Source organism: Carcharodon carcharias, chromosome 21 (assembly GCF_017639515.1).
Source record: "Carcharodon carcharias isolate sCarCar2 chromosome 21, sCarCar2.pri, whole genome shotgun sequence".
Lineage (NCBI taxonomy): Eukaryota > Metazoa > Chordata > Chondrichthyes > Lamniformes > Lamnidae > Carcharodon > Carcharodon carcharias.
In genome coordinates, this window is record NC_054487.1 from 38,995,422 (window position 1) to 39,009,111 (window position 13,690).

General features: G+C 38.8%; 1 protein-coding gene across 2 annotated transcripts in view; it reads right to left on the minus strand.

Moving 5' to 3' along the window:
• The window catches only part of wasla (WASP like actin nucleation promoting factor a), an 87,327-nt gene that overhangs the window by 12,919 nt on the left and 60,718 nt on the right, over window positions 1–13,690 (minus strand). For both annotated transcript variants that reach the window (XM_041215685.1, XM_041215686.1), the window contains 3 exons: window positions 7,484–7,649; window positions 5,827–5,869; window positions 4,434–4,587 (listed from right to left, as the gene is read on the minus strand). In XM_041215685.1, the coding sequence (XP_041071619.1) occupies window positions 4,434–4,587; window positions 5,827–5,869; window positions 7,484–7,649 (363 nt within the window). The remainder of the gene's footprint in view (window positions 1–4,433; window positions 4,588–5,826; window positions 5,870–7,483; window positions 7,650–13,690) is intronic.

The following is a 13,690-nucleotide window of genomic DNA, read 5'->3' on the forward strand; positions in this document are numbered from 1 at the left end:
GAGACACTCACTTTCTTTTGTATACAAAATAGATGTGGCAGGGAGAATGTAGCTATTGAGCTAAAAAGCTAGCTGACAGACAAGGGACAAAAACATTTGGGTGGATGGATGCTGTGTCTCAAATTATAGAAGGATCAGAAGTGATGTATCCCAGTAACCAGTTCTGGTATTTTGTACTTGACAATTTGGAGTTCCAATGCTTTCTTAGACAGCCTCCCACCTCGCTCCCACTATAGGTTTGAGCTCATTTAAAACTCTGCTGCCTTTGTCCTAACTGGCACCAAATCCAATTCACAGATCACTCCTGTGCTCGCTGACCTAAGTGGATTCCCAGTTCAACAATGTCATAATTTTAAAATGCTCGTCCTCATTTTCAATTCCCTGAAAGGCCTTTTATCTTTACCCTTCCTTATCTCTAACCTCCTCCACCCATACTACTGTGCTCTTACAATTCTGACCTCTTGCATGTTGTCGAATCTAATCACTCCATCTTTACAAAGTATGTTTTTACCTTCCTGCCTCTCCCTGCCCTTTTAAGACGCTCTTCAAAATGTTTCTCTTTGACCAAACATTTGGTCACCAGTCCTCGAATATCTTGTGTGGCTCAGTGTCAAATGTTGTTTAATAACACTTAGTGAAATGTCTTGAGATATTTTACTATGTTAAAGACAATATTGTAAACATACATAAACATTTCTATAAAAGGCGTTGTGTGCAGGAAACAATTTTGAAATTTGATGGCCCACAGGTAAGCAGTAAAAACTGGCTGGAAGAAAAGGTGGTCCAATGATATGGACAGACAGGTGGCGGAAGGAAGTTAATGTTGAGGTGATGATACATTTTGAGTGGGAAATAGGGAATCAGAGTTTAAATTTCAAAATAAAAGATGTTGAAGTGCAGATGTGCAAAGATCTAAAGGTTCAAGTATCTTATTATCTCAACAGTTAATGCAGATAAAACCATAAAGAGAGAACATTAGCACTTTGAGTTTTAAGATGAATTGAATATTAGTACAGGAACAGAGGTAATGATAAATTTACACACCTAATTGAACAGCCAGAGTTAGGGAGTACTGTGCAAGGTTTTGAACACTTTACTATAAAAAATACATTAAAAAGTGATAACATTTAAAGGCTAATTTCACCAGGAATGGGAATCTAATTATTAAGTATGACTGAAGATAATAGTTTTAATCTTCAGGGAGTTTAATATTCTGAATAGTAGCAATTGGGTGTGCAGACAAAGACAATTTCCTCAACTTAAGGAGCCAGTGACAATAGATCAGTATTATAAAATTGTCAAGACTAAGAGGAGGAATTGGAAGAAATCACTTGAGGCAGAAACTATTGTTTTTTTTATTAAAAATGGAAAGGCAGCTAAATAAAACAAAAACAAAATTACCTGGAAAAATCAGCAGGTCTGACAGCATCTGCAGAGAGGGATACAGTTAACGTTTCGAGTCCGAATGACTCATCAGAACTCAGGAAAAATAGAAAAGAGGTGGAATATAAGCTGGTTTAAGGGGGGGGGGGGGGGGGGGGGGGGGGGTGGGACAGGTAGAGCTGGATAGAGGGCCAGTGATAGGTGGAGATTGCCAAGAGATGTTATAGACAAAAGGACAAAGGGGTGTTGACAGTGGTGATATTAGCTAAGAAATGTGATAATGGGGACATTAAGGGTAGAAAGCAGGACGAGCAAGGGACAGATAGCCCTGGGGGGGGTGGGGAATCGAAATTGGCTAAAAAGGTAGAAATGGGTGGAAATACATTTGAAAATAATGGAAATAGGTGGGAAAAAATATATATATAAATCATTGGAAAAAGGGAGATTGGAAAGGGGGTGGGGATGGAGGAGAGAGTTCATGATGTAAGTTGCTGAACTCAATATTCAGTCCGGAAGGCAATAAAGTGCCTAGTCAGAAGATGAGGTGCTGTTCCTCCAGTTTGCATTGAGCTTCACTGGAACATTGCAGCAGGCCAAGGACGAACATGTGGGCATGAGAGCAGGGTGGTGTGTTGAAATGGCAAGCGACAGGGAGGTCTGGGTCATGCTTGTGGACAGACCGAAGGTATTCCGCAAAGCGGTCACCCAGTCTGCGTTTGGTCTCTCTAATGTAGAGGAAATCGCATTGGGAGCAGCGAATGCAGTAAAATAAATTGAGGGAAGTGCAAGTGAAATGCTGCTTCACTTGAAAGGAGTGATTGGGTCCTTGGACGAGGGGGCAAGTAAAGGGGCAGGTGTTGCACCTTCTGCGGCCACATCCGCCCTCACACCTTCCTCGTCCTCCCAGAACTATGATAGGGTCTCCCTTGTCCTCACGTATCCCCCCCCAGCCTCCACATTGAAAGGATCATCTACGCCATTTCCGCCAACTCCAGCATGATGCCACCCCCAAACACATCTTCCCTCCACCCCCCCGGTGGCATTTCGCAGGGATCGTTCCCTCTGGGACACCCTGGTCCACTCCTCCATCACTCCCTACACCTCAACCCTCTCACACGCAACCGCAGAAGGTGCAACACCTGCCCCTTTACTTCCCCCCTCCTCACAGTCCAAGGGCCCAAACACTCCTTTCAAGTGAAGCAGCATTTCACTTGCATTTCCCTCAATTTAGTCTACTGCATTTGCTGCTCCCAATGTGGCTTCCTCTACATTGGAGAGACCAAAAGCAGACTGGGTGATTGCTTGCCGGAACACCTTCGGTCTGCCCGCAAGCATGACCCAGACCTCCCTAGCACTTGCCATTTCAACACACCACCCTGCTCTCATGCCCACATGTCCGTCCTTGGCCTGCTGCAATGTTCCAGTGAAGCTCAACGCAAACTAGAGGAACAGCACCTCATCTTCCGACTAGCCACTTTACAGCCTTCCGGACTGAATATTGAGTTCAACAACTTTAGATCATGAATTCTCTCATCTATCCCCACCCCCTTTCGATCGCCCTTCTTCCAATAATTTATATATATTTTTCTTTTCCCACCTATTTCCATTATTTTTAAACATATTTCCATCCATTGCTTTATCTCTACCTTTTAGCCTATTTTGATCCCCCCTCCACCCCCCCAGGGCTATCTGTACCTTGCTCGTCCTGCTTTCTACCCTTAATATCCCCTTTAGCACATTCCTTAGATAATATCACCACCGTCAACACCTCTTTGTCCTTTTGTCTATGACACCTTTTGGCAATCTCCACCTATCACTGGCCCTCTATCCAGCTCTACCTGTCCCCCCCACCCCCGGCTTAAACCAGCTTATATTCCACCTCTTTTCTATTTTTCCTTAGTTATGATGAAGACTCATTCGGACTCGAAACGTTAACTGTATCCTTCTCTGCAGATGCTGTCAGACCTGCTGAGTTTTTCCAGGTATTTTTGTTTTTGTTTTAGATTTCCAGCATCCGCAGTATTTTGCTTTTATATTAAGGCAGCTAAATACTTGTAGCAGAGGTCGACATGGAACTTTGGCAGGGTCAGGGGAGGGGAAAATTTCTGGATAGTGGGGTTTGTTTTGGATTGTATCAGCAAATATAGACAGCAGAAACTGCAGTTCATGCAGTCTTCCTTTACAGAAACTTTCAACGATTCAAATATGGAATGGCTCACCATGTGGATATCGAGGCAGAGGATTTAATAATTCAAAAGAGAATTAGAACTTAGAAATATTTTAAAAAAGGGGTAGGGAAAAAGAATCAGACTAAGAAGATCCAAGGTAGAACTGGCTTAGATTTATGGGCCAAATGAAATCACAATACAGAAGACAGTCAATTCATACATAATTCGTAAAGCTTGGCCCTCAGAATCTGATTGTAGAATATAAATATCTAACTTAAGGCATAATTTAAAACTCTGAAAAATTAGCTTCAAGTTTGAAATACTGAATTTGAGAGAATTGAGAGATGCAATAGAGTAATCACTAGTGTTACTTTTCTAGGAGCTGGGTTCTAGTTGGTTTGAAAACATCATCTCTTTGCAGCTCACAGTTCCACAATTACTAGCAAGGTTACTCAGTTTGTTGCCTAGGACACATTACCAATAATTACATAAAGTTAGTGAAGACAATCTCCAAGGTACTGGGACTTATGGCTCATCTACAAGAGCCAAAATAGAGTCCAAAAAATCTGGAGCAAGAACGATAGAGAAAAACACTCAAAATATAACACTATGATTGAAATCAATGCGTAACGTGGAGGTCACAAAAGAATCAAGCAGGCTAGGATGGCACTGGAAGCTGAGCATTTCCCCCACCCATCCTCCAAAATATAACAATTAGACAATTGTAGAAAATTTAATGCGAGGATTGTGCCAAAAAAAGTAAAATTTCAATTCAAAGACCTGTGATAAACCATTGTTGTTAAGTCTCAAACTCTGGCAAACATTGAAATTGGTCAACAAGCTGTGGTCCAGAAAATACAGTTGAATAAGTAGCTAACTTACCCTGTCTGCGCAACTCATTTTTGACAGCTTCAACTCCTCCCTTTTTCTCGATAAAATCGTATATAATTTTTGATGTTTCTTTGTCCTTCAGCTGTGACTCAGAAATACCACACATGTCAAACAGATGCTTCAATTCAGGATCCAGATTATTCAGCTGTAAATAAAATGAACATGGATATTTAGGCAATTAAAGTTGACGCAACAGAAATACAGGGAGAAAATTAAAAGGAGTTGTACTGATTTTCATACATAGCCTCATTATCATATTATAAAACTGTTGAGTTTACATTCACTAAATATGCAACAATGCTAGGTAGGGGTCAATCTACTGGAGGACCTATCCAAGAATTGGACACTAAGTCCTGATTCAATTCAGTGCATTGCTCAGTAATAAGGATTGTACAATGCAGTTGACCAGAATGTTACGTTTTTACTTGCATGATGTGTGTTCAAATGCAGCTTTCACTGAGACATGAAAAGTCTTGCTCAGCTTTCAGCAAGGAGCTTCAGTTTAATTCGACAGCATCAATCCATTCCTACTAATGATCACAAACTATGATCCATAGTATGGAAAGGCCCTCAAGAACAGCATATATGGCAAGTGAAGGATTATAAAGATGCAATAATGGTGATCGCATTCTGGTTTAAAACTAAGCAAATCTGTTTTACTCTGCATCTAGCACTTGGCCAATGAATACTTGATATTGATAAGAAAATTTTCATTTCTGATGGTTATTCATCTGCAAGTACAACCTTTTTCAACACTCCAGTTGTCTCAGTTTTCTGTTTTGTAAAATTATGGGGGCGGTGTTTGTCCAGTTATCATTTTATATTTGAACACAAGGGATGTCTGCTGAATTCTTGCTACCAAACGAATCAATGTATTTAAGCAACTTGTTTCAAAGTTATAACAGGAGCAACAAGTACATATGGCTTCAATTCAAGTGACAATTCCTTCATTTTCTGTAAAATAAAAATAATTTAGGTTGTTGGTTTCTGTGTTCAAGATAATTAATTCAAATCAAAAACTTGAACACATGAAAGAATCCCTGTTTCTCATAGCAAGTTTGCAACCAACTATCAAACATCACCAATTCCTTTGCATGACACATTCAAAGTAATTCTACAATCTCAATAAGCAGGTCAAGGAGAAATGATTTTTCAATCTGCTTTCTCCATGAACACAGAATCATGGAATCATAGGGATAAAGCCCAGGCACAGCATGCCTATGAGCACACCTACAAACAGGACACAAAACAAATGTGCCCACTTAAAGCAAAATAATTTCTATTTGGAGATCAAGACAATAACTCTTCATATCTAGATATGTGAAGGTTTGCAAATATTTAAAAGAAAACATGTCCTCAGATTATTTCAAAATAGATTACTTACATCAAAACCTGTATTTGGGTCCCATCCAACATGTCCTATATGCCTGTAATTAGGAAGGATACAAACCAGATGAAAATTTACAATACAGAATACAAGATGTATTTTAAAAGAGGCATCTTTAAAGCAGCACACACCAGGAAAGTACTAAGCTGAATTCAAAGGAACATTTTAAGGATAATTTCTTCTTTCTAATTTGACCATCCTCCCTCTGTTCTCTTTCTCTACTGAAGGAAGTGACTCGGGTCAGTACAATTTCACGGACAGTGGTTCTCAAGTGCCTTTCTCAAAGGCTATTCTTCACATGTTGATCCAACATCTGCTGCTGGTGGCCAAAAGGACTATTGGAAATCACAGCTGAAACCAACCTGGCCTTCAAGTGGAATCCTCACATGCATCCTAGCAGTAAGGGCAGGCTGGGAAGAAATCATAAGTGGGAACCCTGGCTGATTTTCCCCCCCCCACCCTCTTTCTTTAGCTCAAGGATTAAAGATGATTGTGGCAGTCTTTATTAAAATAGGTTAGCGAGTAGTTTGATTCAGTAAAAATGACTTTTTAATTTAAGAACATTCTTTTAGGACTTTTAGCATAAAATCATTATCAACACTTTTTCTTCTCCATAATTTCAACATATTAAAGTTTCAACCTCAACTTTAGTGATACCAATGCTTGCTTTTCTTTATTGGAAAGAAACAATGACTTGTAAGCATCAAGAACATTACTTTTACCTTTTTCAAATGAACAAAGAAAAAAATAACAAATTCTTCATTAATACACTTGAGCCTTTCATTAAAGATGCTGTAATTTAGTGGCACTTTGGTGGTCCTCAACTATTATGCAGACAAACATCAGTCAGATTTGGATATACAACCCAGCAATCATAAACCATGTTTGGAATAACGTGTTTTCTATACACCATCTACTATATCATCGTACAATTTGTTTGAACTGCCTTCCTTTTTTTCCCCAGAAGGAATATGAAATGACAACTGAGTGAGATTAGGACACAGATGACTTGTTGTAATTACACAATAGTGAAGCATGTGGAGGGATACACAAAAGTGGTACAAATGGCAGGAACCACATGTATATACCACAACCAGTTTTGAAACTAAAAGTGTTAGAGAATGTTGCATTTGCAAGCAGAGCTCAATGAATTATTTGAAATGATTTATATTTTGTGTTTTGCATCTCCTTACATTTGCTCTAACATTTAGAGTAAAAAATATAGACATGTTATTCACTTCAGTTTTTAAAAGAAAATCCATCCTCAAAAACGCTGTTATAACTTGGCAAGTTTTGTCAGTATGCATGCGATTCCAAGATTATAACTTTCAGAACTGCAACTCCACCCATTGTTCTTTATTACCAATGAGATGCTCTCTTTAATTTACCGAAGTGGTGCTAAAAATATTTTGCAAACAGAAAATCTGAGGTATAATGGAGAAGCTTACAAAACAAACAGTTATGAGCACAAATTAACCAAGCAACTTCCTCTTTGGTTTGCAGTTTCACAGATCTGAAATCTTAAGCCAGCAAACAATTATAGGGTACTGTGGTCAGTCATCATTCTATGCAGAATCATTAAAAAGAAATTGGAACCTACATGCAGAAAGGATTAAGAAAGTCATTTAAGTACTGATCAATCAAGAATCCTTACTGGAAGTTACTTGGTGTGCCAATGTCCGCCTTAGTCAATTTCTTCTTTTTACCTTTTACTTTCTTCTTATCTTTGGCATATACAAAATTGTTAACCTGTGCATTGTATCGAACATTGGTAATTTCTGGATTCTTAATGTCAACTGTAGCCATAGGAAGAGATGGTCCTGAGGAGGAAGAAAAAAAAACACAGGATTCATCATTGGTTTTGTAACTTGAGTGGTTTCCTACCTTCATACTTCTTTCTTCAGGTAATAGTTCTTGGGAGAAAAAGGGTTGTGGGGGGGCAGGGGTGCAGAAGATGGGAATACAAGCTAGAACACATTTTTCCTTTCTTCCATTCCTGCAGTATATGTGAGCCTGATGTTTGACTATTTCTCTTCCCACAACGCAGCCACAATGTCAATTAGTCTCTTGGCTGAAGCAAACATTTTAAGTCAGCATTGTAATTGCATCCTCCAAGATAAGGCAGTCTTGACAACAAACTCATTTATATTTGGGTCTAGCATAGATAAAAGAATCATTGTTATGATTTCTAGTTAAAGTTGTTCTCTCCAGTAACTTCAAGATATAACTCCTTCAGCTCCTCCAGACTAACCTACCCAAATACTGAAATTGTATCTAATGTTCAAAAATTAAGAACTGTATAATAAAAACTCTCAGCATGGGAATGGTAACACAAAGTAATACAAATAAAAATGCAACTTGCACCTCAGTCCTGGAAAAACAAAAGTATATTTTGAGAGAAAAGAAAAAGGATGATCTAGAGCGCTTTATACTGAAGTGACCAAATGATTCTGTCGAAGGGTCATGAGGACTCGAAACATCAACTCTCTTCTTCTCCACCGATGCTGCCAGACCTGCTGAGTTTTTCCAGGTAATTCTGTTTTTGTTTTGAATTTCCAGCATCCGCAGTTTTTTTGTTCTTAACAATGGAAAACTGTTGTGAAAGGCAAACCGCAACTCAAGCTCCTAGAATTAGATCTTAAAAGCCACACTGAACAATGAAAGATTGCATGAAAGGGAGCTTTCAGACTTAGTAGAGCACCAGTGTTGTCTTTTTTTGGTGCATGTCCTGCAGAAATTAAGTTAAATCATTTACCCATTAGAAATGAAGACTTTGATGCAATAGTTAGCAAATTTCAGTAACTATCTTAACAACCAGATGGACCCAAGTTCTAACAATGATTGATCCAACTGAAATTGCAGATTGCTCCTGAAAGGTAGTGGGATCCAATCTTCATCTCTGCCACATAGGCTTTCTGAAATGCTGAGCCTATTCTCATAAGCCAAATATGAACACTGCGATGTGCTCCACTGAGGGAGAGGGGTTTGAAGGAATGCAATCCATGTTTCCAGTCTTACAACAAACTGAACTTCAATCGCTACAGTTGTTGCCTCCACGACTGTCCATTTACATTAATTAGTTGATTAATTTCGACTCTCATCTGATCCCCATTATTACTTCAATCTTGACCAACGCTCATCACCTCTATGTTCAGATACTTCACACATTGCTAGCTTCCCCAAATTCAAACTGGAGTAGGTTGCAACATTTTAAAAGCTTCATAAGTTATTTTCATCATCATTCTGTTTTCACCCATCTCCAATAGTTCACAGAATAACAGAATTGTTATAGTGCAGTAGTGGTCTTTTGGCCCATTGTGTCTGCGCTGGCTCTCCGAATGACCAAGTCACCTAGTTCCATTCTCCTGCCTTCTCCCAGCAACCCTGCACATTCTTCCTTTTCAGATAACAGTCTAATCCCCTTTTGAAAGCTTCAATTAAACCTGCCTCCAATACACAGAGACAAAACATTCCAGAGCCTAACCACTTGCTACATGAAAAAGTATTCTCTCATATCACTTGTGTCGTTTACTAATTACTTTAAATCTGTGCCCTCTCATTCTTGATCGTTCACAAGTGGGAACAGTTTCTCTCCATCTATGTCCAGACCCATTCCTTCATTATATCAAATTCAAAACCTTTATCATTCTTGTATATGGCCCTCTGTAACTTGATAATTTCTACCTCTGCTCTGTCCTCCAGCCCTTTATAGTATTAAATGCTTCCCACTCATTTCCCAACCATGGTAGCAGGGCCTTCAGCCATCTTGGCCCATGCTCTCATTCTCCATAAAGCTCTCCCTCCATTTTACTAGATCACCTCATTCAAAAACTTAAAGATACCAGTTATCTCATCCAAGTTTCCTCCCAACATTATCCATTGTCCAGTTTCAGCTCTGAAGCTCATTGGGGTTGTTCTATAAAACTGAAAATTGCTATTGGAATTAAACTGGTTTAATAACAAGCTTGTCTGTGCAAAATTAGCTTCCATTGTACAAAATAAATCAGACAAGAATAGATTGCCTGACAGATTCCATTTTTCAGACAATTGACTGTGGTTTATAGTATCCCAAGCGGACGAAAATATTCTGAGTTGAATTTACCTACCTTGGAATAATTGAAAGACGATGAGTTCTGATAAATGGCCTTATCCATGCCACTCTTAACTGCAGTTTGTTCTTCAAGAAAGCTGACTGAAACTCAACTATACAGCTAAATGTTGTATGGGAGGTTGGTTTGCTTTAATGCATGTGTGTAATTGGAGGAGTAACAACAGGATAATTATACAAGCAAAATACTACGGATGCTGGAAATCTGAAACAAAAACAAAATGCTGGTCTGGCAGCATCTGTGGAGAGAGAAACAGTTAACCTCGAGTCCAAAATGACTCTTCATCAGCATGGATGAAGAGTCATATTAGACTCAAAATGTTAACTTTCTCTTTTGCACCTTTTGGACAACGGGACTGTCCTATGAGGAAAAATCGACAAGACTATTCTCTAGAGTTCAGAAGAACGAAAAGCGATCTCATTGAAGTGCACAATTTTTTTTATATATACAGGGCTTGACAGGGTAGAATGCAGGAAGGGTGTTTCCCTTGGTTGGGGGGAGGGGGGGTATGAGGTGGGAGGGGTCTAGAACCAGGGGACACAGTCTCAGAATAAGGGGTAGGCCATTTAGTACCAGGATTAGGAGGAGTTTCTTCAAAGGGTGGTGAATCATTGGAATTCTCTATCCCAGAGGGCTGTGGAGGCTCAGTCATTTGAGTATGTTCAAAGCAGAGGTTGACAGATTTCTACATACCAATTACAGCATGGGGATACGGGGATATTGCAGGAAGCTGCGTTGAGGTAGAATATCAGCTATGATCTAGTTAAATGGCGGAGTAGGCTCAAGGGGCCAAATGGCCTACTCCTGCTCCTACATCTGCCCCTCCAGTTATCTACAAACCAGAGGATCGTAGAGATCTGGCAAGTCTGAAGGAAGTGATGGCTAAGTGGCCACCCTGTTTCACAGGTCATTTGTTCATTCTGTGAAAGGCTTACTTTACCGTTGTACTTTTCCAAATACTATTTCAGTTGCAGCTTTAAGCAGTAGTGGGGACTGTTACCGATGCAGTTGGTGAAGGCGAGTTATTTAAACATCCCAGAGGGAAAGTTTAAACACCTGTCATAACCTACAATTTTAAGTGTTATGTTTGAGATGTGACTCGAAATTCAGGAATCAGACCACCAGTTCGAGGTTTTACATTAAACTAAATTAAACATTTTATTAATTTACACAGGTTAAAATATATACACATGGCTACAAATTACTACTATCATAATTTTTAACAAATTCCCAATCTAATCTCCATTAAGGCAACAGCAATCCATTGACTTAAGCAGACACCAGACAACACATTTTCACCTTATGGATTCAAAAATGAGGTTCTTTTCATTTTGGTTCCTGTGGAGACAGTTGGAGGCTTACAGCTGCCTTTTCATCTCACATTGCCTCTGCCCTGCACACCAGAAAACTGCTGAAGTTATACCTACCACCGCCCATTGGATGTAAATTCTTATTGTATCACAAGTCTCTTCTAACAATAAAACCCCTTTCATAGTACCAATTTTATTAGTGATATAAAACATATTGCTTGGTCTCTGCTAACTACGTGCCAGAATTACTCCCCTTCTTGAATGGTCTGTTCAACAAAATGCAAATGCACTCTCTCTCTCTTACATCTCAAAACTAGTACACATCAAAGCACCCAGGCTAGCTGGCTTTATTCCAATTAAGACACACCCACAGACTAAAGCTCTATTTTTAAAAGAAAAATATTTTCCAATAATATTATATACATCAATAGCTTCACGACATCCCCCCTCCTTATCGGAAAATAAACTGTCATAATTCTAAAGGATAGCCCAGAAAGACGTCCCAGGTTTTTTTTTAAATGTCCCACTTTCCTTTAGGTTTCAAACTCTTGATAATGCATCTGTAAACAGATTTTCTCTTCCAGCAATACGTATAATACGTAGATAATATGGTTGTAATAATAGGCCCCATCTAAAAAGCCTTGCACTTTTGTCTCAAAATTTGTCCAAAAACTTAAAAGGATTAAGGTCTGTATAAACGATAGTTTCTGATGAATTGTTTGCAACATAAATTTCAAAATGCTGCAATGCTAACACCAAACTCAAAGTCTCTTTCTCGATCGCTAAATATCTTCTCTGTTGTACATTCAGCTTCGGTGAAAAATACCTGATTGGTTTTTCAATTCCAGTGTCATCCTCTTGTATCAGTGCAGCTCCAATGCCTGCGTCGCTTGCGTCAACAGCCAACTTGAATTGCTTGGCATAATTAGGTACTGCCAACACTGGTGTCATAGTTAATACAGTTTTCAAACTATCGAATGACTTCTGACACTTGTGCCCATTGAAACTTCTTGTCCTTTTTTAATTTTTCAGTCAGTGGAACAACCACATGGCTAAAATTTGGTACAAATTTCCAGTAAAACCCACTCAAAACTGCTCATATTGTTGTAGGCACTGAGAAATCCACGATCTTTCGCATCTACCAAAGCCACCTTACCATGTCCAATGTATGACCTAGATACATAACTTGCGCTTTTGCAAATTTACTTTTAGCCAAGTTCATCATCAAATTAGCTTCTTGTAGTTGAGTAAATAATTCTTCCAGATGCTGTAAATGCTCCTCCCACGTCTGATTGAAAACAATTAGATCAATATAATTGCTTAGGCCCACAATTACTTTATCAGTCTTTGAAATGTCGCAGGTGCATTCTTCATACCAAATGGCATGACGTCAAGCTGATATAGTCCACTTGGCATTACAAAAGCTGATAATCTCCTTTGCTCTCTCCAACAAAGGTACCTGCCAATATCCTTTAGGCAAGTCAATCTGAGAGATAAATTTCAATTGCAATCTTTCTCAATGCAATCCTCCAACTGTGGTATGGGATATGAATCTGCTTCTGTCACCACATTCATCTTTCAATACTCCACACAGTCTGTGTTCTCCATCCGGTTTCGGTACCGTATAATAGGCGATCTCCAGTTACTGCAACTAGACTCAATGATATCATTTTGAAGCATGAAATCAATTTCTTTTTGTATTTGTGATAACTTTGCCAGATTTAATCTATAATGTTGTTGCCTTATTGAAGATGATATTCCTATATATACATCATGTAAAGCTAAATGTGTCTTTCCCAACTTATTTCCACAAATAGGTTTGTGTGACTGCAATAGCTTTTCCAAATCACTGGCAGTTGTTTGGAAGGTAACTCAAAATATTTATTTAAATTTTCAAGCACCCCCTCATTATCCAATTTGATTAGAGGAAAATTAATTTCAGAGTCCTGCACTTCCACCTCTTTCTCATCATTCACCAACACTAATACCTCTTTTGTTCCTTTTCCCTGTCAAAGTACTTATTAAGCATATTTAAATGACACACCCTCTGCTTCTTTCTTTTATCAGGAGTATTTATTAAATAACTTACTTCACTCAATTTCTTTTCAATCCTCGCAGGTTCTATTCAATCTTTTCCTGAAATTTGATACATAATCCGGGAGAATAGTTTCTGAAATTTGACCCTCCAATTTCTCTTGAATCAATTTCAGTGGTCCCCATACCTCATGACCATAAACTAGTTCAAAAGAGCTAAAACCAGTGGATGCATTAGGAGCATCTCTAATAGCAAATAACAAAAATGGAATTCCTGTATCCCAATCCTGTGCATATTCCTGACAATATGCTGTTATCATAGTTTTTAAAGTTTGATGCCATCTTCCTAAAGCTCCTCGTGACTCTGGATGATAAGCTGTTGACTTAAACCATTTTATCCCCAAACTG